Genomic DNA, 24462 nt, shown 5'->3' with positions numbered 1-24462 from the left:
CTGGGTACCAACGCGACATATATGGTGAACTTATTTTGTGCCGTACTTAGCCACCCGCGCTAATCAGAGGTGCAATAAACATATTTCCTTACCTGACCATTGCTTTATAAACCACACGGACTCTATCTGACGAAGCAAAATTTGTTGAACTGGAGACAGCATTAAGATAAATAATTTTGCACATAGTTGGACACAGTGAGGTGAGGATTAAAGGGGAGAACTCCAATCAATTGAAAATTAGTGACCTTTTCTGTCATAAAGTGGGAGAGTAGAACTGTTTTTTGTGTTTAGTTTAATTGTCCTCCTGCATCTCCGATTAGCATGGTTGGCTATGTATGGTGCGAAAAAGAAGTTCAACATATATACACAATTTGATAGTCATTTTGAAGAAATGGGATTCTTCGTCCATCTGGGAATCAAATAGAGTTTTAGAACTCAATATTATATCGGATAGAATTGCCCAGCTAACATTAATATGCATGCTCCAATCGCAAGCCTTGAAGATGTAGACCAAATATCATTTATTCATGATAAACGTTTTTGAGTTAGATCACGTTATTTATAAATGTGTCATCATTTAACTCGTTCAGGTGCAGTGAGGGGAAACACATACTAATTAACTGATTACTAACGTAGCATATATTACAATAACACATTACAACTAATTACTAATCTACAACTTATTACTAATAATAATTCACTGATTACTAATCTATTATATAATTACAATACCCCCCACCTCCACCTCAAATCACTGCACCTGAATGAGTTAAATGATGACATCATCCTGCTACTCTATTTAAGACCGGGAGCAAGTGAGGGCTTCACCATTGTGGCAAATTTCCCGATGATGCTGGATGTAATTACCAGCGAAACGTCGTACTCAAAAATTGTAAATGTTGTGGATTCACTCTTCAACACACCGGTGGGCTAAAGTAGTGAACTATTTGTCTTTTGTCAACGTGACACTTTTTTTTTACTGATTGGTCGTGTCGGGTGGTGGAGGGTTACGACACATTTATAAATAACGCGATCTAACCCAAAAACGTTTATTATGAATAATATTGGTCGCGAAAGAACTACGTGTTAAACCAAATATCATTTAGTTTAATAAATAAAAAGGTACACCTACAGCGTCAATTGAGTTGCTTTTAAGTGTCACACGGAACGATATGAATATTTTGAACATGCACTGTGTGTATCTTTTATTTCTTAATCTGTTTGCCCAATTAAAGCAAAATGCAGCTGCATAATGCAACAATATCCTCAAGATAAGAGTGTTTGCATAAATAGCATACAAATTCCAGAGAAATTTGTAAAGTTATTTATTAATTATGTAAACTACAATATTTCATGGATGTATTGCTTTACATAAATTTGTGTTGAAGACACATTACATAGTGTGCTAACATAGATGCCATTTTTTACGTGCCATAATTTTGTTTTATGTGAGTGGAAATATGTATGTATTTGTTTTTGATTGGAAGTACATTTGGAGGGTGTTTGCAATTACTTTCTCATATTAAAAAAACTACCGTCTCGCTGTGAAAAGTAATATGGAGGTATACTAACATTTCAAACACAGTATGTTTTGTTTATACTGTATGTAGGTCTGTGGACATTTGTTAGTTTACGAATGGGTCTGCTCATGATGTGATGTAAGCCGTGGTTGCTGGTGGTGTACACCCCTCCTTTCCAACATATTGGAGGAGAGAGGTTTTGTGGATTTCACACATTTGTGAAACTGATAAAGCCACTAGGCTGCAATGTGACCGGGAAGATATTACTGTTTTACAGCAAGTACATTTAATTGTATCACCTTTTTAGTGTAGATCTTCTCTAGGTACTCTCTGATTGCCTCCCATATGCCAAATACTAATTTAATGTATGTTCTTTCGCACCGTACATAGCCAACCGTGCAAAACAGCAAACTAAACAAGAAAGGCAGTTTTAAAGAAATTCGTTTACAATCTAGATTTAAAGTGCATAGATAGCTCCAGTGGAATCCTAAAATCGGAAGGAAGAGCATTCTAACTACATGTAATTGAGTTGGAAAACATGTTTCCAAATGGAGGACGCTCCTTAAGGATAGTCTTAAGACTGAGTGAGGCTTTCTTGAATAAACAAAAGATAATGGGCACCAAAGATAAATTAAGAATGTTTAAATAACGTGCTTTCTGCACAACAATTGCGACATCTCCATTCCTCCTTACACCCCATTACGCCTCTGGATTGATTGCTGTTTCGTGTACAACCATTCTTGTGGCATGCGCATCAATCACGATCGTGTCTAACTCGCTGTCCACAAAAGAATGTGCTTGTGTCTGCAGTGCGGGAGGTTAATGACTAACAGAATCCAGTGTTTGTTTGGACGGAGTATACATTTGACAGACTACACTGATTTATTTTGCAGCTGCTGTGTTTTACGACTGTCACTAATGGGCAGCTGTGCTATATCATCTGTTTCCCATTATGCATCTGGGGTTTAATTTGTACACACTTTTTCTGAATTAAAATTTGGTTGTTCTTGCCATGCATTGGTCTTGAAAATTACGTACTTAATTGAAAACATTTGTACTGTCATTTTACAGTTTATATCATCTTTTAGTTTTTTGCAAAATTATAAACATTGGTGTTATGCTATTTGAAAATTTTACCCAATTCTAATAATCGGAATTAAAGCCCATAATGTGATGCTTTAATATGCAGTTCATTAATTGAAAATTAGGTAATACAGAGTAAATTAATGTTCCCTTTTACAGCATTGCATTACTTTAAACAAATGTTTGACCCCCACACATATGTATTGCTCAATGAACACATTTGCTACATCTTGAGTGATTTAGGGTAACACCGAGGTTATAAATTCTACTATTGGAATACACATACTCGACATACCCCCCCCCCACCCCCCGCAATGCCACACGTGTCTATAGGAGGTGATATTTGTAAACGGCAGTGTTATATTGGATTGATATATTCAGTAGATTTTCATGCGTCTATGTTGTACATTTGTACATTTAAAAAAATAATTACTTTGCGAATCCACCATCCATTTCGTAGTGGATTTTGTGATGTGAAAACTCACGAAAATGTAATTAGCAAACTCCATGATAAGTGTGAATATTTTAAAACCCCTTGGCACTCTGCTGGATGAAGACCTCCCGACGTAATATTATCCATAGAAGCTGCTTCAACATATATCACTGCACTGATAAATGCTGGCTAGTGAAGCAACTATGTGCTTTAGAATATACAAATTTTGTATTGTAAAGTTGCATTTTTTTTTATAATGATACAAATACGTACTGTAGAGCAAAGCCTTGCACACTGAGCCACCAAAAAAAGATCTGAACATACAGTAAATCATGGAAATTATAGGTATCATCGATATTTATTCCATGATTAATTTTCTTTCATGAAATGTTCTCTCTCCCTGCTGACTTTAAGTCATGACCTATTGGTGAAAACCACGTTTTGGGGCTTGAATGTGCAGTTACTGATGCAGGCACAACCCAAAATGCAATGATTTGCCTTCCTGTGCAGCATTTATCGTGGATCATCACCTTTGTTTCCTGTGCATTTTAATAACCATAGTAAGATTTTTTAAATACATTTTTTTTTATTCATGACGGTTATGTTCTTTAGGTTGAAGGTCATTCGTTTAAATTGGAGTTTTTGTCAGAAAGTTATTGAACACAATTGGTTGTCATGCAATTGGTTTATTTTCAATTAACGAAAGGCGCTTTATTATGGGTGTTTCATATGAACAGCAGTGCTCAGCTGCAACTGCAGCCCAACATACATTTTTTGGTGAAATTAGACACAATGCACTTGCATTTGTAGTACAATACATGTGTATTTGGTTCAATTGCCAAACAATCTTCAGACTTATTCTATTAAAACTTTGCAAAATGGAAATCCATGTTCATTATTTTACATTAAAAATGTTATTCTTTAAAATAATATTTTACACTTCTTTATCGAGATATTATTGTTACAAGTGTAAGGACAGTACGGGGGGTATGTAAGGACAGTACGGCTCCGTGGCCGTGGTTACTAATTAACGTGATGGGAACAGACAGGGTCACGTAAGGGTAATATGGGACCTAAGTGGTCGTTAATCATGATTGATGCGATGACAGGGTCGCGTGAGGATAAGCACGGGACATAAATGGTCATAAATAGTAATTGGGACAGAGACAGACAGGGTCAGGTGCTGTGAGAGAGTGTTTGGGGAAAAGGGGCGTGGCCGGGTCGTTAGGGGGATAAAAGCCGGCGTGGAACAGGGCTCTGGGCTGCTGTTGTGGGGGAACCAAGGAGCTGTCGTCGCCGTTGTCATCTTGGAGCGGGTCGTCTTCATCATCTTGGATTGGGCACATTGTAGTCTTGAAAGGCTAGAGTTATATTGCCTTCGTGACGACTACGCGTCCACTCCTGTGTAGCCAGCCAACTACGCAGTGAGCGTAGTGTAGTCACAGAAGTTACCCAGGTGTATATAGCCACTCGTGGTTACCCGTGAAGTTATCAGTGAGTCGGTGGACTTCATTCACAATAAATATACATATAACTGAACAAGACGGTGTCTGTGAGAGCTACATTACACAAGTATAAAATACATTTTTAACGTTCATGTAAGATTAATTTTTAATTGTATGTTCAACAACATGTATAAACACAGCGCTTTATCATACATATTAAGTCTGTGGCTAGTAAAGGTTATTTATTGTATAATCGAATGTGTCTTAATTGAAATTCTCAACTATAAACATGTATTATACAACGATAAGTGTGGAATGAGGATACAAATACCCAATTCATTGGAGAACAGAGCCATTACCTGTGTAGTAGTATTCAGGAGGCTTGACGACGGGATCGGAGGCACACTTATTTATTGACACCAACTTGTGTACACACAGTACTTAAGGGGTTAACGTCCCCTTTACTCAACTAACAGGGAGACACGACATCTAACCCCGCTAACCTAAGCCCGAGTCCTCCACTACGGAGCTAAGGGAGGCTACCTATCCCAGCCCTGGTCAAGCTGGGATCCCGGCACCCTGAGTCTGGGCTCTCGGGGCCACGCCACCGGCTTGCCCTGGTCGGCCCTGACAAGGACAGCGAGCCAGCGGTGCTCCGGGGCCTATGCTAGCTGGTCTTCGGTCTTCGCTGGTTAAAGCTGATACTCCGACCTCGGGCACTCCGGCTCACCACCTTTTATAGTACTCGGCCCCCGGGAGGGGCCCGTGGGGGATGCAGGTGCGGACGTCGGTGTGAGCACCTCCTCTGTGTACGGCCCTAACCACGCCCCTTGTGTTTGTTAGCCATCCGCGCCCATACACAATTACACCTCTACACCTGTAATGTTCCAACCCCTGGAGCCCATGGGGCTTGTGATAGCCCCTGTGGAGATCAATCTGCTCTGAGCATTGAGCCACCCATTTCCTGCCATTGTGTTGGGGTCATTTCCAGCTGTTTGTATTAGTTACAACATAATGCACCAGGGAGCTTACATGCCTGCTTTAATTATATCTCAGCAGCAGATACAAGCATTTACAAGAATAAGACACCATTTACTTAGATAATGTAAATGCAGCTTTTAGTTTTAGATGAATACAGTTGTAATGCAATCGATGTGACAACATCAATTATGTCCAGTTTAATATCTCCATGGGCCTCAAGGTTCTGTATTGGGATGTTTGTCCGTTTCTATGAACGAGTGGCATGTGGGAGAAAACTGGAGTACCCAAATAAAACTCACACAAACATAGGAGGGGTGACACTCAAAGCTACACACAGACAGATTCAAGAATCTGACGCTGTACAGCTGTTTCCTGGCTGCCTTGAGGCACAGCTGGATTGGGAGCTGCACATATTTTTACTTGCGATCCGCCATCTTCTCCAAGTGCTAGATTACATGCATGCACTACCACGCTGCCCAAATTAATGAGATAGGGGAATTTATGTGAGCCTCATTCGTGAATCATTGTAAATAATGGGACACAACACGTCTGGATCACATCAATCCAAGGAACATTTGGATGTACTAAATGCCATCGCTACTATTTTCAAAGCAATGGTCATCAGTTTGTATTAATGCTGTTTCCTTTGTAGTACTGTATATCACGAGGTTCAGTTGAAAAAAAGATAAAATGCTTACAAAATATTTGACATAAGTTGTATCAATCAATATTCATCTTCTTAGAGTGTCATTAACTACCAGAGGAATGACAGAAATTGGGACGTTATCCTGAAGAGCCTCACTGATTGTGAAGGCTCTTTTAGGAGGGTCCTGTATTTGGATGTTTGTCCGGTTCCTTTGAAGGAGTGTTTTGCTCCTGGTAGGAAACCAGAGTGCCCAGAGTGTTATCACTATGCACACGAGGGTGTTGAACACACAAACATGTTCGAAAACTCACGAGTATAGCTGATCCATCAATTTGTGCCTTGAAAGCATTGGATTAACTTACGAACTTACTTAATTATCCAGGAGAACCACACTGACTTGTAGGGTGCTTTTTCAGGAGAGTCCTGCGTTGGGTTTTATGCTTAGATATTTTCAGCTAATTAATATGTTTGTATACATTTGGGAGGAAACCAGAGCACCCGGATAAAACCCATGCCCGCAAGGGGGCAACACTCCCTCGCCATACAGGTGGAAACAGATGGGGATTAATTAACTTGCTATACTGCTCTCTGGCGAGCCAGGGTTTAGCACCTCGATGTCCACGGGAAGGGAGTTTCACAACATCTGTGTTATCCAGAAACCCTCACCTCCACAGTGCTGGATTACAGACGTGTGTGTAGCGACCACTGCCCCAATTACGGGCATGTGCCGCCAGTAGTCTTTCTTAATGTTTTCCTACTTTTGGATATTTAAATCAGCCACAATGTGTACAATGTTTGCCTCACAGTTGTAAGCTGTATGTGAAAGGAGTTGATGCTGATTATTGGCACACTCGGAGTTTGGGGAGAAACAGAGAGAGAGCAAGCCTGTGTCACTCTGGTCAACTTACTTTCAAACATACAGCATGGCCATTTGTTCCAAAATCACAGGGTGTCCTTTATGTGAGAACATTGCATGACATATAAAATACATTTATGCTGTATGTGGGTGGTTGCCCCAATTTGATATACATAATGCTTTAGCTACACAGTACCACAAAAGGTTTGGGATTTTAAGCCTATATGGATATATTACTACACGCATACACGATGATGTGAGTGCCAACCTAATTTAATATATTGCTTCCATATGTCCTTGTATCTTTGTCCAGAAGCAGCATCTGTATTTTGCAGCGTGCCTGTAGCTGGGCGTTTGTAGAGGTTTTTTGTACATGTTGAAAATACATTTGATAAATACACCTTAAAATTAATACACAACATTCTGTTGGGAATATGAATAGGGGATAACAGCCTTTTTTAAAATTTACGGGAGGAATTTCCATCTGGTACAGATACAATGGGAGGCTGATCGATGCCCGTGTGAGGTCAAGGGATGGCTCCCTATTGCTCAACCATGTTATGTATGCCGATGATCTGGTAATTGCTGCTCACTCAGAGGAGGAGTTGGAGGCACTGCTGCTGAACATGGAGCTTGCCACTAAGAGGTGGGGACTTACCATCAGCCCCACCAAAACTAAGCACCTGCCTGGGTATTTTGTACTATCGAAACTCCACCCCACAACTCTCAATTGGCAGTTGTGGAGAGAGTGGAGAGTTTCCCATACCTGGGCAGTATGCTCATGACCGGCTCCGGTTTGACAGCAGAGGTCTCACTCCGAATCAGTCGAGCTGCATTATCTTTTCATCGGTTGCGTAACGCGGTGTGGAAGCTGCCTGGTCTGTCGCTCCGGAGGAAGATTCAGGTCTTCTCGGCCACAGTCATTCCCTCCCTTCTCTATGCTTGCAAAACGTGGACCCCCCCTAATGGAACATCTTAGCTGTTTAGAAATATTTAGGCTGGCCTGCCTACGATCCATCCTGGGTTTAACCAGGCTGAATTGTGTGAGGAACTCACATATCCTTGAAAGATCTGGACAAAGTCCCATCGGTGAGCTCCTCTGGCAGGCAAGGCTGCGTTGGCAGGGTCATGTAGGCCGCAAATCCAGCCACCGCATTCCTAAACAGCTTTTGTTCGGCCAGATCGAGGGGGCTAGAGAAGAGATGGAGTGATGTGGTACAGGAAGATGTGGAGCTGAGTGGACTTGCCGATGACTGGTACCATTGGTGTCAAGATCGGCCTCTGTGGAGGAGGCTCGTGAAGGACGCTACTGGGCAGTTGGAGGCAGTCGCCCTGCAACAACAATGGAGGGGGGAGGAGCGTCGCTCACAACAACGAGCGGAGCGCCGGGTGGTTAAAGCACAGCAAGTTTGCACAGTAGGGGGCACAGGTGGTGCATCAGCCAGTCATCTCAGTCAGTCGATCCGTGGCACCTGGTTCTGCCCCGTGACCGCCTGCCAGTGGGCGTTTGACGCTTCACGTGGCCTCAACGTGCACATAGCCTGGCACAAGCGTCGTAGTGACGTCACCGCCACTTAGTGGCGAATGGCGGTTGTTGTTATGTTAACGTGTATACTTCGTTCATGTGAAGCACTTGAGCCACAGTCAACTTCCTCGATAATTTGACTGACTTTTAAGATGCACATCATAGTGGTTTGCTGCGTATTTATGTGCTGCAGTTTAGCACAATTGAGAGTTGTTATTAAGCCTTGGGAAAAGGATAAAACTACTTGAAGAATTTTAATTGCCCTCAATAAAAGCATAAATGGCTATTCATGGCCCCTATTTTGTTATACTAATTATATCAACGTAGAAATTGAATACAAATGTTAAATCTGTTTAGTGTACTGTACAAATTTGCAGTTCTTAATTTTCTGTGGAATTCTCATTATTGTGACACACTCAAGTAATGAATGTCTGCCATTCACAGGCAACATTCAAAAGAGCTACTTGGTGCATTAAAAAATTGTGCTTTCATTTTTCACTTGTATTATAGGTCACTATGACCCACAAAATGGACAAATCTGTTCATCGACCACGTGTGTAAACACCCACTTTAATTATGCTGGCGCAAATTATCACGCCATTTAGGGGGTAATGCTGTGCGTATGATAAATCTGATGTGCACACTAACCATTGCAAATCTCACCCTTTAAAGACAAGCGAGTGGAGCAAGTATGGCGATCGTCTACTTCAAGCTGTGGAGCAAGGAGATGCTGAGAAGGTTGCCCTGCTACTCAGCAAAAAGGGCATCTCTGCCACCAGGCCTGATGCAGAGGGGAGGACTGCGTGAGTTATTCAATGTAGCACTCCCACGATTAACTGAGCCATCCCTCCCTCGGTCTTCCATATGGAATTTAAGATCAAGTTTATAACTGGATGTTGAGTTTGGAAAGCAATTCGATGCCACCTGGGGTCACCTGATGGATTCCATTTATGCCTGCTGTAATCATGTGTTTTTATTAATTTTTGGTGATGCGAGTGATGGATTGCACTTCGCCGCATTCACAGTAAAGAAACTCCTTATTTCCCCACTTGTGAATATTCAAATGGATAAGTATGGTCCAGTGTATTTGAGATAATACAAAAACCAGATGGTTCCTTTAGTGCAAGTGATTCCCAACCTTTTTGGATCCAGAATCATAACCTTTATCAACATCTCTATGAAGCTCTTTTTCACAGATGTCGAGTAGGACCGCACAGTAAAAGATATAGTGCTTTGTGAAAAATATAAAATCTTATAAAGTTCCACACACACCATCGGTCCTCGGTCTGCAAGTTGAGAACTAGTGCTTTAGTGAATCTTTCCTGATCTATGAGGAGCCATAACATAAGCTGGTCGCAGCTATTCATGATCTCTTACTTTTTAATGATGCTGTCCTCCTATTCTAGAGAACACGTTGTGACGATGTCACTTCCTAGCTTCTGCATTACATTGCACAAAGTCACAGATTCTATTTGCATTTTAATCGAGGTCAACCAGTGACTAGATCACCACGAGCTCATCACCGGTCCAAGTGTTATAATATATGATTCATCTTCTTGGTTCTTTCGGTAAAGTCACGTAGAAGGGAAGTAATAAAATAATAAAAATAAAACATAATAAAACAATTCTCACTGAGAATTGTTTTATTATGTTTTATTTTTATTATTTTATTACTTCCCTTCTACGTGACTTTACCGAAAGAACCAAGAAGATGAATCCCTGCAGTCACGAAAGCTTTAAATCGAAATATATGATTCCTTTATTTAACTTCTGTTGGAAATTAATGGACTATAAAAAGTGTCTGAAGGAAAACAAAAGTAGTGAGATTAGCAAGAGTATGCTATTATGAACTGCTGTCAGTGCTCAAGTAACCCACATCTTAAATTCTAGTATACACAATCACTGCATAGCTATGGTTAACCAATTAACTATTACAACATAGAAAATCTAAAATTATGCTAGTTGGTTTAAGAGACGTAATATTAATTATAATTCCAACAAATAAACATTCATATGGTTGTTTGGCCCAACTGGAGTGAGGAAACGTCTGTGACACTGAACTGATTTAATTTGTTTTAAAGGCCCATGCTGACAGCTAATAAAACAGTACAAATACATAGACACGAAGCATTTACACAGCCCATGCGGTTTGTAGCAGTACGCAGGATGGATGGATTGCTCTTGGCTTCCTGTTCCACAGAGAGTGCACGATACACAATTATCTCTCAAATACAAACACGCTCTAAAGTTCAAAGTCATTTGAAGGTACTTTAAAATGTCACAAGAGAATGTTAACTCGCTGTGCTTTAACTTTGTAGACATAAAAAGCTTAGATCAACCTTGGATTTATATAAGATCTATGTTGTAGATGCTTGTCTTGTTCTAATTAATTAGAGACAAAACAACTTTCAACTGGGGCGATTAAGAAGGCCTGAATTCCATCCCGAGTAATCTTCTTCAACGACTTTGGAATGAGTAGGAATGGGTGGAAGGAGTAACCTAGTCCCCCCGTCCAACAATCGGACATCACGTCCGTGACCACAGCTCCGTGCTGGCGGTAACTTTTGCATTTTTTTGGATGCGAACCATTTAATCTGGGGAATCACGAACCTCCTGGTTACCACCAGAAGTAACCACTTGCTCGGCTCCAGGGATTCTTGACTCAACCAATCCACGGTCTGGTTGTCGGTCTCGGCGAGAGATGACAAGCCAGTAACCGCCACTCCCTTGCCATTTCAAGCTCGGAATGAGCGAGGTGGCCTCTTACTGCACCGATGCCCCCAATATGCTTGTCATTTTTCTGCCAAATACACAACCTCTGTGCTCTCGGGGAAGCGCGCAACAGTGAACACATTCCTCCGAATGTGTTCACATTCCTCCAAATATGTTTAAGGTCGAGGCAGTGCAAACACCGTGAATGTGGATCGATTGCCTTATTATTTGGCCTGCAATCTTGGTATTCTTTTACGTGCATGGCCATGTTCTACTGAAAAACCCGCCACGCTAAAATACTGCACTCTCCTGCATGCAGCCATTAAAATGTAAACAAGGCGTCGTTGCACACTGATGGAGATATTACAAAACTACTTCTGAGATTCTAATTTTTTATTTTATCCACACTAGGGGATGCTACACTTTCCCATACACCCTGCAGCACAGAAAAAGGATATCATATTAACGACTGCATGACCGCTTGAGAAGTCAACCGAATATATTTAACTGTTAGAGCAGCAATTTAGTCAAATTAAATGTAAAAAAAGTAATTGAATGTGACGGTTTTTGTGTGTGTCGGTTTTGATGACCATGCTGAGCTTGATCAGCTTGCCACACTTGTGAACCCGTATTAATCATGGGCAGGGGTCGGCCACCTGCATCTCCGGAGCCGCATACGGCTCTTTAAGGACTGCTTTGTGACGTTATTTATTAAGGATCGTCTCGAATTCACATGCATTCAGGCTCTTTAAATATTGAGTTTTTTTAAAGAATTCGACAAAAATGGCTTTTCTTGGTATTTTCATTGCCGACCACTGATCATTGGCGACTGCTCTGATTAAAATCCAGGATCTTAGCACGACCAGCTCAGTGCTCTGACCCCTCAACCTCCCATCCACCCTTCACTCATTTGAAATCTAAATCAATTCCAAGAACAATTCTATGAATTGAATTATGGAAATATAAAGTACAGTTAGAATTCCATGAATTAATTACTTTCATCCCTTTGTCGATCTTATTCTGTAGCCTTTCCCACACTCCACCAGTCACAGGGGTTGTTAAACCATACTTCACCAAAAAAACTAATTATGTAATTGCAATATAAAAATCAAATTTGCAATAATATTCCTGCAATAAGTGAAAGAATAAAATATTAATTGTGTAAAAGGACATTCATTTGGAGGGATTGCACAGTCCTTGTCCCTTTAACCTTGAGCCTGAACACGCTTGTTCATGTTAAAGAGGGTACCTTTGTTCATGCTCCTAAGTTATGTATTCGTTGAGAATTTGAAGAGTAACTTCTAACCCCCCAGGCTGATGGCCACGGCACTAACATTCCAGCTTAAATGCTATTATTTTCACGGCACACTATTATGTGATTTTCGTCAATGATTAAATGATGTCAGGAGGAGAATGGTCACATTGGGCAAGATAACTAACACCTTCTCCCCTTAAAAAAATACATGTTTTTTTTTGCACAACCCACGGCCACATCAGCTTCTGGTAGTCCATCTTATTAGCAAGCATTGGGTTAATAAATAACAACTCTGGACTGGTTTCAACATTCATAATCTCATCAGCAGAGTCAAGCTTCTTTGTACGTTTTGCTGGTGAAAATTCAGTGTTTAAAAACAAGCACCCATTCTGTAAAAAATGGGTTCTACTTCGCAGCAAAACTGTACAGTATGTGACAGAAAATATTAATTGTAATTGTAGAGAATGTTAATAAAAAAATATAAATAACGCCTCCTCGTCATATTTGTCACTGCACATACAATTTTTTGTACACAATCCATTAGCTGCACGCTCTGCTGAGACAGCAACTTAGCAGCATTGATTTAAAGTAGGGCATGTCTATTACTTGCTGTTCTCATAGCAACACAACCTTTAAAAGACAGTATAGAAATGAAGTGCAGGATGATTTTTGTGACACTAAGGTGAAAATAGTTGACCTGAACATATTTTAAACAGCCCTGATGTATGACAATCACAAATATGGCAATGTTCTTGTGGTAATATTAAGTGTTATATTTGAAATGGTCGATGTTATATACTCTGCCATTCGATTACAATAAAAAGTTGCATTATTACAATATTATAGGAATATGATAGTGGATGTTATTTAAGTAGATATGCAGGTGCATATGCATGTCAATGTTAAAATAACATTGCAATGTTAAAATAACATTTTAAATTTGGTAATGTTAAAATTGTCGTGGGGCCAATGGGATGTGTAAATTATATTTTTACGTGGAAAGGCATATATGAAGTAGATTTGGCAATGTTAAAATGTTATTTTAAAATGTTATTTTAACATTGCAAAATCTACTTCATATATGCCTTTCCACGTAAAAATATTATTTACACATCCCATTGGCCCTACGACAATTTTGACAGATAGTATCTCATCAGCAGTCATGCTTGCTTCAATCAATGCTGGTGAACTGCCATCTATTGTAAGCAAAGACTTTTCGTTGAAGGTATGGGTCCAAGTTCGACAGAAAATAAAATAACACGTGAAATTGTAATATGAACTGGTCAAGCAGATACCATATTGATTAAAATCGCACAGCAATTTGCCATAAAAGAGTTGCAGTTACACAGTTAAAGTTTTGTTTTAACATTGATGTTGTCATAATAGTGATTATGTATGGCCCCATAAGCTAAAATAAACATTTCTATATCAAAGAAAGCAAATGGACATGTACATATGTGTAATGCGGGCGTAAACGGCCTCGCGGATATGACGTAACGGGGGAGGAGTTGGGTCATGTGGGGAGAAGGGAAAGCTCTTAAGGGCGGGAACCGGAAGAGACGGGAGGAGAGTGTAAGAATAAAGACGGGAGGAGGCCACGCAGGGCAGGGGGTGGAAAGTGGCGTGATCACCACAGGACGGGACTCGGCACCGTTGGCCAGCGGTGTCTGGGCACGGGGGAGACGGAGAGCAGCGGTGGGGCTGCAGAGAGAGCAGCCGAGAGACTGCAGAACGGGCGGAGAGGCTGAGAGGAAAGCCAGCAGCGGAGCTGCATCGGGAGCCAGGAGAAAAGGCTACGTGAGCGAGGGCAGCAGAAGGGCTGCCGAGCGGGAGGTGGAGAAGGCTCTGAGCGAGGGCCGTGTGGGGCGAAGTTGTACGAACCCAAATAAAGGACAACGGAGACAGACACAGTCAAAGAGTCCTTCATTACACTGGTGTCAGAAGTGAAACGGCATGTCAAAACAGCTCAGAAGAAAGAATATCCCTGCACCATCGTCTGCTACGTCTCCCGAGAGATGACGACCTTTCTCAGGCAGTGGACCTGCCTGCGATGGAGGAGGAAATCCGAGCGGGAACGAGTGCTGGTCCGGGAGTGCAAGATGTCGCCGCGTCGGTGGATCCGCCCGCGCCGGAGGACGCTGACCTACGATGGAGGCAGATGGCGGCACAGCTGGAGACCTTGAAGACCGTATTGGCGCAACTGTGCGACCTCGTCACGCCGGCAACGGCATCGGGGAGGCCCGGGGGTGATCGGCAGGCCGCGGCCTTGCCTGCGCTGCCAGCGCCCTCTGCCACGCGGCACGAAGACGCCATCTTGGGCGTGGCAGGGGAAGAACCGCGGGAAGCCGCCATCTTGCGCCCTCCGCGGCGGGGGGCCGCCATCTTTGACACGTTGCGGTGCGACGCCATCTTGAATATGCCACGCGACGAGTCGCCTGCGGAGGACGGCGCAGCGAGGAGTCGCAGCCGTCACTTGACAACTGTTAAAGAATTCTCCATCGGTGGCGACTGGAGTGCTTTCGCCTGCAGATTTTTAGCGGCGGTGCGCTCCGCCAGGTGGACTGACGCAGAGGCCCTGGAAGTTCTGCCAACTCTTCTCGACGACGAGTCGGTCCGATTCTTCCGTTCCATCAAGGCCGAGAAAAAGAAGACACTGAGAGGAGTTTTTGACGAGATGGCGGATGCGTACGAGCCACCGGATGATGCTCACCGCCGATTTGTTCAACGCCAGCGGGCACCCGAAGAGTCGCCGGTGGCATACGGGGGTGCTGTCTTGGAGTTAGCCATGGCCGCATACCCGGAGACGGAGCCTGACCTACTGGAACCCCTGATTTTGGGCAAGATGCTTGAGCTGTCCAGGGATTTGGGGATCCCGATGCCGGTGTGTGGCCATGAGAAGCTGACATCCCGGGCGGCCGCAAAGTGTCTGGATGCCCAGTTTAATCTACGCCGCTGGAAGCAAGTGACAGCGTGGACGGGGGGGCCCATCGTTGAAGGGGGTGCCGTGGGTTGGGATCCCAAGAAGGCGGTGTAGGTTCCTGACGGGGGGGGGGGGCCCGCAGGAGCTGACAGCCGCCTCTGCGCAGTGGTCGGTCCGCGGTGGACCGGGGCCGCGATCTGCGCCGCCGACACGGGAGCGTCGGGATGGGGGGACTGCGGTGCGTCGTAACGACGTCGAGTGCTTCCGCTGCGGTTGCAAGGGCCATTACGCCAGGGACTGCTGGGCCCGTATCCCAGGACCGCCCCAGCAGGAGGCCTCGACAGCAGACGTGCCGTGGAAAGACCCTCCTGGAAAGGCAAGTCGGTGCGCACCAGACACCCGGCAAGGCTTGACACCTCATTCATCACCATTGCCGCGCGATCCGGGTGTTGTTAATAACGGGAGGCCACCGACTGGGCCATGTCGCTCGGGAACGCAGTGGCGTAAATTGGCACGGCGGGTTGTCGCGGCCGCTACTGGTTCGTCCACTGTACCGGGTTCTATACAGGGGGTTGACGTGCGCACTTTAGTGGACTCCGGTGCGTCCGCGACCATTATATCTGATGTCATTTTCCATCTGTTGGGCATCCCACCGGAGGCCGTGCGTCTGGTTTACGATTCCTGCGTTGTGGCGAACGGGGGAAGTATGGCCATTGTGGGCCAGGTAGACGCCAATATATCTATCGGGGGAGTGTCGGCCTCGGGAATTGTGTTAATCTCGAGGTCCCTTGCGGTTCCGTGTTTGTTGGGAACTGATTTTCTGGCCAAAATGCCCATTCTAATAAGAGTTAATCAAAATTGTATCGAATTACCGGGGGGTCGAAAAATTACATTTCTGCCGTCGCCCTGGGGGCGACCTGCTCCGGTCTGCCAGGTGCAGGCGCTGTCCGAGGTATCTGTTGACATTCCACCTGGCTCACAGATGCTTATCCCCTTGCGATATCGGAAACCTGTGCCTGGTCGGGAGGGGGCAACTGGGGTTTTGTTATCGCCGTCCGCTACCATAACGGGCGGATCGGCGCTCGTCGGGGCGCAAACTATTATCCGGCCGGACCAGCAGCCATTTTTGCAGGTGCTTAATGGGAGTACGGAAAATGTTTGCGTGCCGGCTGGAACGGTTGTGGCGCATGCCACTACGGCGTTTACGGCCCAGGACCATCTGGGCCGCCGGGATATGGTTGCCGGTGTTTCGGGCCCTGCGGCCCCAGATGATCGCTGGATCGCCGAATTGTGCGGGGAAAATTCTTCCCTTTCCGGGGAACAGCGTTCCGCGCTTCGCGCGCTATTGTTGAGTTATTCCGATGTGTTTAGCTCCGACGATCTGGACTTGGGACGCACCTCCCTGCTTTCCCATCATATTGACACAGGGGATGCTGCTCCCATTCGGTTGAACTCGCATCGGATGAGCCCGGCGGAGCGAGATCATGTTCGAGGAGCAGTGGATGTCATGTTGGCTGCAGACATAATATCTCCATCTAACAGCCCATGGGGCACGCCTGTAGTCTTGGTTAAAAAGAAAGATGGGAAATTGCGATTTTACGTGGATTTTCGCAAATTAAATAAAGTGTCCGTGGCGGATGCGTACTCCCTGCCGCGTATGGACGATTCCCTCGATGCTTTGTCGGGGGCAAAGTTATTTTCGACGCTGGATCTCTCTTCGGGATTCTAGCAGCTTCCCGTCGATGAGTCCTCGCGGGAAAAGACTGCTTTCCGTACGCCGCAGGGGTTATTTCAATTTAATTGTCTTCCGATGGGCTTGAATGCTGCCCCCGCCATATTTCAGAGGTTGATGGAACTGGTATTCACGGGGTTGCAGTGGGAGACATGTCTGATATATTTAGACCAGGGGTCCTCAAACTTTTTAAACAGGGGGCCAGTTCACTGTCCCTCAGACCGTTGGAGGGCCGGACTATAGTTAAAAAAAACTATGAACAAATTCCTATGCAGACTGCATATATCTTATTTTGAAGTGAAGAAACAAAACGGGAACAAATACAATATTTAAAATGAAGAACAAGTAAAGTTAAATCAACAACTTGCCAGTATTTCAATGGGAACTATGGGCCTGCTTTTGGCTAATGAGATGGTCAATGTCCGGTTCCATATTTGTCACTGCTAGTCGTAACAAGTGATGCAAGTGTGCATCCGTTAGTCTAGATCTGGTTGGAGATTTCAAATGTTTCATTCTGGAAAAAGTCTGTTCACAGACATAAGTGCTGCCAAAGATGGTTGCCATTTTGAGTGCATGGTTCCTGAGATGAGGATATGTCTCAGAGGGGAAAGATGCATAGAAATTATGAAGGCTGCTTGACTTGAATGCGTCTTTCAGAGAGTCACAATTCTGCAGTTCAGCCAGTTCCATTTGGTAAATTGTATCCACATTTTCAATGTCAATAGAAAATGGGTTACGGAAAAGCTGTATGTCCTGTTCATGGAGATGAAGCTCTTTAAATCTAAATTGGAACTCATTTTGCAATTTTTCCAGTGAATCCACGCATGTTTTGTTTGGGAATGCAACCAATGGTTTTTCCGCTAACAGATTTTGAGTTGTGGGGAGATGGCAGAAGTTTTCCTCCTTCACTTGTTTGATGAGGAGGCCTGATTTTACTTCAAATGCTTTGACATGTGATTGCATATCACAGATGAGCTTCCCCTTTCCTTGAAGTTGCACATTGAAACTGTTGAGTAGCTCTGTTACATCTGTCAGAAAGGCAAGGTGCCATTTCCATTCTGCATCATTGAGCTCTGGTACTTCTTTGTTTTTTGAAAGCAGAAAAGCTGTAATCTGTGGAAGTAAGTCATAGAAACGTTTCAAAACTCTCCCTCGACTCAGCCAACGGACTTCTGTGTGGTACAGAACATCTTCATAGTCAACATTTAGCTCAGACAGAAATTCCTGAAATTGTCTGTGGTTTAGTGCATGAGCTCTAATGAAGTTAACAGAGTCCCACTTCAGTGATTTACTACACAGCGCTTGTTGGTGGATGAGGCAGTGTATGGCTATTGGATGAGAATGGTTATATTTGTCCATTTCTTGGTTAATGCGAGCAATTACTCCTTTCTTAGACCCCACCATGCTAGGAGCACCATCAGTTGTCACACTGGCTAGTTAAGCCCAGTTCAGCTCCAAACCATTCACAGTTTGGCAAACCTTTTCATAGATATCCTCTCCTGTAGTTGTTCCTTTGATTATTTGCAGTGCAGCAAGCTCTTCTGTGACTTCGAAATAGTCATTCGTCCCACGAATAAAAATTAGAAGTTGTGCAGAATCACGAACATCATTGCTTTCGTCGAGTGCCAAGGAAAAATAGGAAAGTTTTTTTGTGGAGTTTTGCAAATGCTGATGCAAATTGTCTCCCATTTCTTCAATCCTCCGTGTAATTGTAGGTCCTGAAAGACTCACTGTACTAAATAAATCGGCCTTCTCTGGACACATATCTTTGGCAACAGAAAGAAGGCATTCTTTAACAAATTCTCCCTCCACGAATGGTCTGCCAGTGCATGCTATTAGCTTGGCAACTTGAAAACTTGCTCGCAGTGATGAAATATTTAGCTGCTTCTGCTTCACAAAAGTATTTTGCTGAGTTGTTAATGTATTTTTCAGTTTTAATATTTTATCTTTTCTCACTTCTCCGACCAAACAATCATATTTATCTTCATGTTGAGTTTCATAGTGTCGACGTAAATTGTATTCTTTGAACACAGACACTATATTCTGTCATATCAGACACACAGCTCTTTTCTTGTACTGCATGAAAAAGTAATCATAAGTCCACTGTTCTTTGAATATCCTACACTCTGAGTCAATTTTTATCTTTCTTGACATCATTGTTTCCTAGGGAGTCAAAATTGCTATTAGTAAAATACCAATATATATATACACAGCGCTACAAAAACAATATACCAGCAATAACTTTGCCCACACAGAGACATACAGACTGCACTGCCCATCAATGCAGTCTGATTGGGAGAACTCCGCTTTTACCCCAGGCTCACACTGGAGCGGGTGGCTATAAAAAGTTAATTACACCTGCAGTTTTGTTCACAGATCGCAGTGCGATCTGCGAACTCACATAGGAATCTGATCGCATGGGGGAGAAGACCCATGCGATCCGATTCCACTGCAGGAAAAAAGAAGGCACATGTGCCTTTTTTCTTCCGAATCTAATGCAAGTTCAGCCATACAAGCATATGGCTGAACTCGCACTGCTCAGAGATCGCAACAGTATGAACCGGGGCTTACACAACATACAACATATAACCTCATACAACTGAATAGCAATCAGAATATAAATGCACTTACTGTCATTTAAATTGGGTTTTCTACTCCTCGGCTGTCTGTCACTGACCAGCACGGGAAAACAGCAGGCAGCCCCTCCAGAGATCAGAGATCACTCTGTTATTACCCCTCTATCATTTACTCAGCACACAGGAATATCACTGGGAGTGGAGCCGAGGGGCAAGTGAGGGAGCTGAGGGAGGGAGAGCCAGTCAAGCGCAGCCAGGGGAGGGCTGGCAGCCGTAGGCCTGGGGGGCAAGTCCAGTCAATTGGCCCATTGAACCATTCACCAGCGCAGCCCAATGAGTGCCCACCGCCGCAGCTCAATCAGTGCCCACCGCCGCAGCTCAGTGCTCACCAGCGCAGCCAAATCAGTGCTCGCCACCGCAGCCCAATCAGTACCCACCACCGCAAGCCCAATGAGTGCTCACCAGCACAGCCCAATTAGTGCTCACCAGCGCAGCCCAATTAGTGCTCACAAGCGCAGCCCAATTAGTGACCATGGGGCGGATAAATGTCATCGGTGGGCCGCATGTGGCCCGCGGGCCGTAGTTTGAGGACCCCTGATTTAGACGATATTATCGTCTTAAGCCGCACATTTGACGAGCATTTACTGAGGTTGGAGGCGGTGTTCGCCAGAATGCGCTCCGCCAATCTGAAATTTAAACCTAAGAAATGTCACCTACTGCAACGGTCTGTGCGCTATTTGGGACATATAGTCAGTGCGGACGGGGTTGCCACGGATCCGGAGAAGACGGCGTGCGTCCGTGACTGGCCAACCCCGGCCACGGTGGGGGATGTGCGTCGTTTTTTGGGATTTGCCTCCTATTATCGTAGGTTTGTTCCCAATTTCGCAACGATCGCGAGGCCTCTGCACCTCCTTACGGGTGAAGTATTCGGAATGACGGCAGGAAACCACTTGACGGGTAGCACACTTTTTATTAAACCTTGACTTGTCACGATACAACGTGTGGTCACTATTCCTCTGACTACACACACTTCACTTGACACGTGTGGTCACTACCTCTCCCACTACACACTCCACCTGACACGTGTAGTTACTATGGCTCACGCTGCAGGCTCACACTGCATGCTCACACTGCATGCTCACACTGCATGCTCACACTGCATGCTCACACTGCACTCCAGCCCGTAACGTCCGTGGAGCCTACAGGCCCACCCCAGCTTGGGCGTGGGCCACAACCTCTGAGTCCCAAGGGCCGGCCCTCGCACGGACGTTCGGCCCCGGGTCCCAGGGTTCCGCCTCTGGGTCACACAGAGCCCCGGCCCCTCTAAGGACAGCGGGACTAGGTGCCGCAGGGCCCTATCTCTTCCTCCTCCGTCTTCAGTCTTCGCTGGTCACTCGCTCCTCGTGCGCCTGTGCGCACCACCTTATATAGCCCCCGCTCACGGGAGACGGAGCGTATGCGGACCTCGACGTGAGCATCCCCCTTAGTTGACCAATCCCCGCGCGCTTGCCCCAGGATCCCATCGCTGTCAGCGCGCGTCACCGATACCCAGCCAATCACTGCCTCATAACCCCCGACCCCGCGCTGACCCCTGATCCTTCACCGTCAGCGCGCGTCACCAACACACACAGCCAATCACTACGCGCTGGCACACGATCCCTACCCCAGCGCGTATCACCACTACACGGGTAAAGGACGGAAATTTGATTGGGGACCGCCGGAGGAGGCGGCGTTTAAGGCCTGCGCGATCGGTTGGCTACGGCGCCGACGTTGGACTATCCCGATTTTGATCGCCCCTTCATTCTGCATACGGACGCGAGTGACATGGGCATTGGGGCCGTGCTGTCACAGTCCAAAAGCGGTGTGGAACGCGTGGTGGCGTACGGTAGCCGGGTTCTGTCCCCCGCCGAAACCCGCTACTGCGTCACTCGCCGGGAACTTTTGGCTATTGTCTATTTTCTCCGCCAATTTCGACCGTATCTCTACGGCCGTTCGTTTATTGTGCGCACGGATCATGCGGCTTTGCAATATGCACTGAAGGTGGACCAACCATCTGGCCAGCTGGCACGATGGTTGGACACGCTGCAGGAGTTTTCCTTCCAAATTCAACATCGGAAGGGGGTGCGTCACGCGATTGCGGACGCGCTCTCTAAGTTGCCGCAGCGATCCCCTTGCGCGTGCACGTTCGGGGACGCATAGGTGTACACCGATCCAGCAGCCCCCTCTGCCTGTTGCGTTGGCGGTCGAGGTGCCTGAGGCTCCAGTGTGGCCGGGACCGGCCGATGGGATTTTGAACCTTCCACAGGCTGTATGGATTCGTGAACAAATGTTGGACGACTCATTGGGGACCCTGCGGAGTCGGCCTGCGAAGGGGGGGCCGGGTTCCGGAGGGACGCCGGGAACCGCTCTCCGCGACGGACTGCTGATGTGGAGGGAGGGGTTACAGGAACGCTGGCGTCTTGTTGTACCGGCGTCATTGCGGTACGAATTGATTAGGACTCTGCATTGCGACACGCTGTTACACCTGGGGGTGCAGAATACCCTATTGACGTTGCAGCGAGATTACTTTTGGCACGGCATGACGACGGATGTCGTCGGGCACGTTCGCGCGTGTCCCGAATGTGCCCGGCGGAAGATGCCTAAACACCCATATGTGCCGCCAATACAGTCTATTCAAGTGTCTCGGGTTAACGAGTTGGTGGCGTTGGATATTTTGGGACCCTTCCCGCCATCCGCTAAGGGTAATAAATACTTGCTAGTTGGGGTGGAGTACCTCTCCCGCTGGCCGATGGCCTGGCCCTTGCCCGACCAGTCGGCGGCGTCCATTACGGACGCCTTTCTATTCGGATACGTTATGGACAAGGGGGCGCCGGAGAGGCTCCTCGCGGATCAGGGCCGAAATTTTTCTTCAAAGTTGTTGGGGGAGGTATGCGCAGCTCTGGGAACTAAAAAGATCCGGACATCTCCCTACCACCCGCAGACGGATGGCATGGTTGAACGGCTGAATCGGACTCTGTCCGCCATGCTGTGTCACACGGTTAATGAAAAACAAGCGGATTGGGATTTGCATATCCCTGGGGTACTCTCGGCATACCGGATGACGCCTCATGCGTCTACAGGATATTCGCCGTTTTTTCTTATGTACGGTCGCGAAAACGTGCCGCCGATGGATGTGCAGTTGGGAACAGGAGTGAGGGGACCTACTAAGCCTCTCCCTGATTATATTCAGGACACCGTTCGCCACGTCACTGAGGCGCGGGAGGGGGCCCGCATGGCTATGGCCAAAGCCCAGGCCCGGAACGAACGGTGCGCTCGACGCTCGAAGGGGATGTGCTCCTGGAAGGTGGGGGACATGGCTTGGCTGCATTGCCCGCAGGTGCGGCCAGGGACCTCCCCTAAATGACATAAACCATGGCAAGGGCCTGTTAGGCTCATCGAGGTTCCCAACCCGCAGTCCGCACGCGTTCGGTTCGGATCTCGGCGCTGGTACGTCCATACGTCTCGCTTAAAACCATACGTGGCCCCTCGAACGGATGCGTCATCTCCTGATGTTGCCTTGCCGGTGTCTGTTGCTGCCGACGCACCCTTGCCTGTGCCTGTTGACCCTGCAAGAGTGCCTGTCGTGCCTTTTACAGACAAACCGGCCGTGACACCGCAGGAGACAGGGGACTCTGCTCTGGGTGGGCCTACCACGGCTGCGGGGACACCGGGCCCCGCCGCCCTTCCGACCCCACCACAGACACGATTGCGGGACACCCCGGACTCTGGTCCTTCGGGGAAACGGGACCGTGGCGTTGGCGGGCCTCCAATAGCGACAGGCAGTTTTCATCCTGTCGCTCCTAAAACCCCGTCACGTTCTCGGTCTGCAGGGGGGCCGCCGGTCGTCCAGGACGGGCCGGCGACCCGCACGCGGTCGAAGTCCCTTAGTTTTCGTTGATTAATGTTGTTCTTGTTATTATTGTTATATTCGTTGTATGCTCCGTTGTCCGTTCATGTCTGATGGTTGGTGGTCGCTCGCATTACTTGGTTGTTTCAGCCGAGGACGGCTGGAATTTTCTCCACGGGGGAGGGTGGTGTAATGCGGGCGTAAACGGCCTCGCGGATATGACGTAACGGGGGGAGGAGTTGGGTCATGTGGGGAGAAGGGAAAGCTTTTAAGGGCGGGAACCGGAAGAGACGGGAGGAGAGTGTAAGAATAAAGACGGGAGGAGGCCACGTAGGGCAGGGGGTGGAAAGTGGCGTGATCACCACAGGACGGGACTCGGCACCGTTGGCCAGCGGTGTCTGGGCACGGGGGAGACGGAGAGCAGCGGTGGGGCTGCAGAGAGAGCAGCCGAGAGACTGCAGAACGGGCGGAGAGGCTGAGAGGAAAGCCAGCAGCGGAGCTGCATCGGGAGCCAGGAGAAAAGGTTACGTGAGCGACGGCAGCAGAAGGGCTGCCGAGCGGGAGGTGGAGAAGGCTCTGAGCGAGGGCCGTGCGGGGCGAAGTTGTACGAACCCAAATAAAGGACAACGGAGACAGACACAGTGAAAGAGTCCTTTATTACATATGTATGTCTTCTTGGTTCTTAAGGTAAAGTCACGTAGAAGGGAAGTAATAAACTAATAAAAATAAAACATATAACATTTTTATTGTTTTATTTTTATTATTTTATTACTAATAAAATTTTTATTATGTTTTATTTTTATTATTTTATTACTTCCCTTCTACGTGACTTTACCGAAAGAACCAAGAAGATGAATCCCTGCAGTCACGAAAGCTTTAAATCGATACATAT

General features: G+C 46.1%; 1 protein-coding gene across 4 annotated transcripts in view; it reads left to right on the top strand.

The window, feature by feature from the left end:
- Nucleotides 1–24462, top strand: part of RAI14 (retinoic acid induced 14) — a 56685-nt gene that overhangs the window by 8185 nt on the left and 24038 nt on the right. For all 4 annotated transcript variants that reach the window (XM_078862165.1, XM_078862163.1, XM_078862166.1 and 1 more), the window contains exon 3: nt 9162–9292. In XM_078862165.1, coding sequence (XP_078718291.1) covers nt 9162–9292 — 131 coding nt within the window. The remainder of the gene's footprint in view (nt 1–9161; nt 9293–24462) is intronic.

The sequence above is a fragment of the Lampetra fluviatilis genome, chromosome 13, assembly GCF_964198595.1.
Source record: "Lampetra fluviatilis chromosome 13, kcLamFluv1.1, whole genome shotgun sequence".
Lineage (NCBI taxonomy): Eukaryota > Metazoa > Chordata > Hyperoartia > Petromyzontiformes > Petromyzontidae > Lampetra > Lampetra fluviatilis.
Note: the sequence above shows the minus strand (reverse complement) of the source record. Positions and strands in the feature narration are given on the sequence as shown.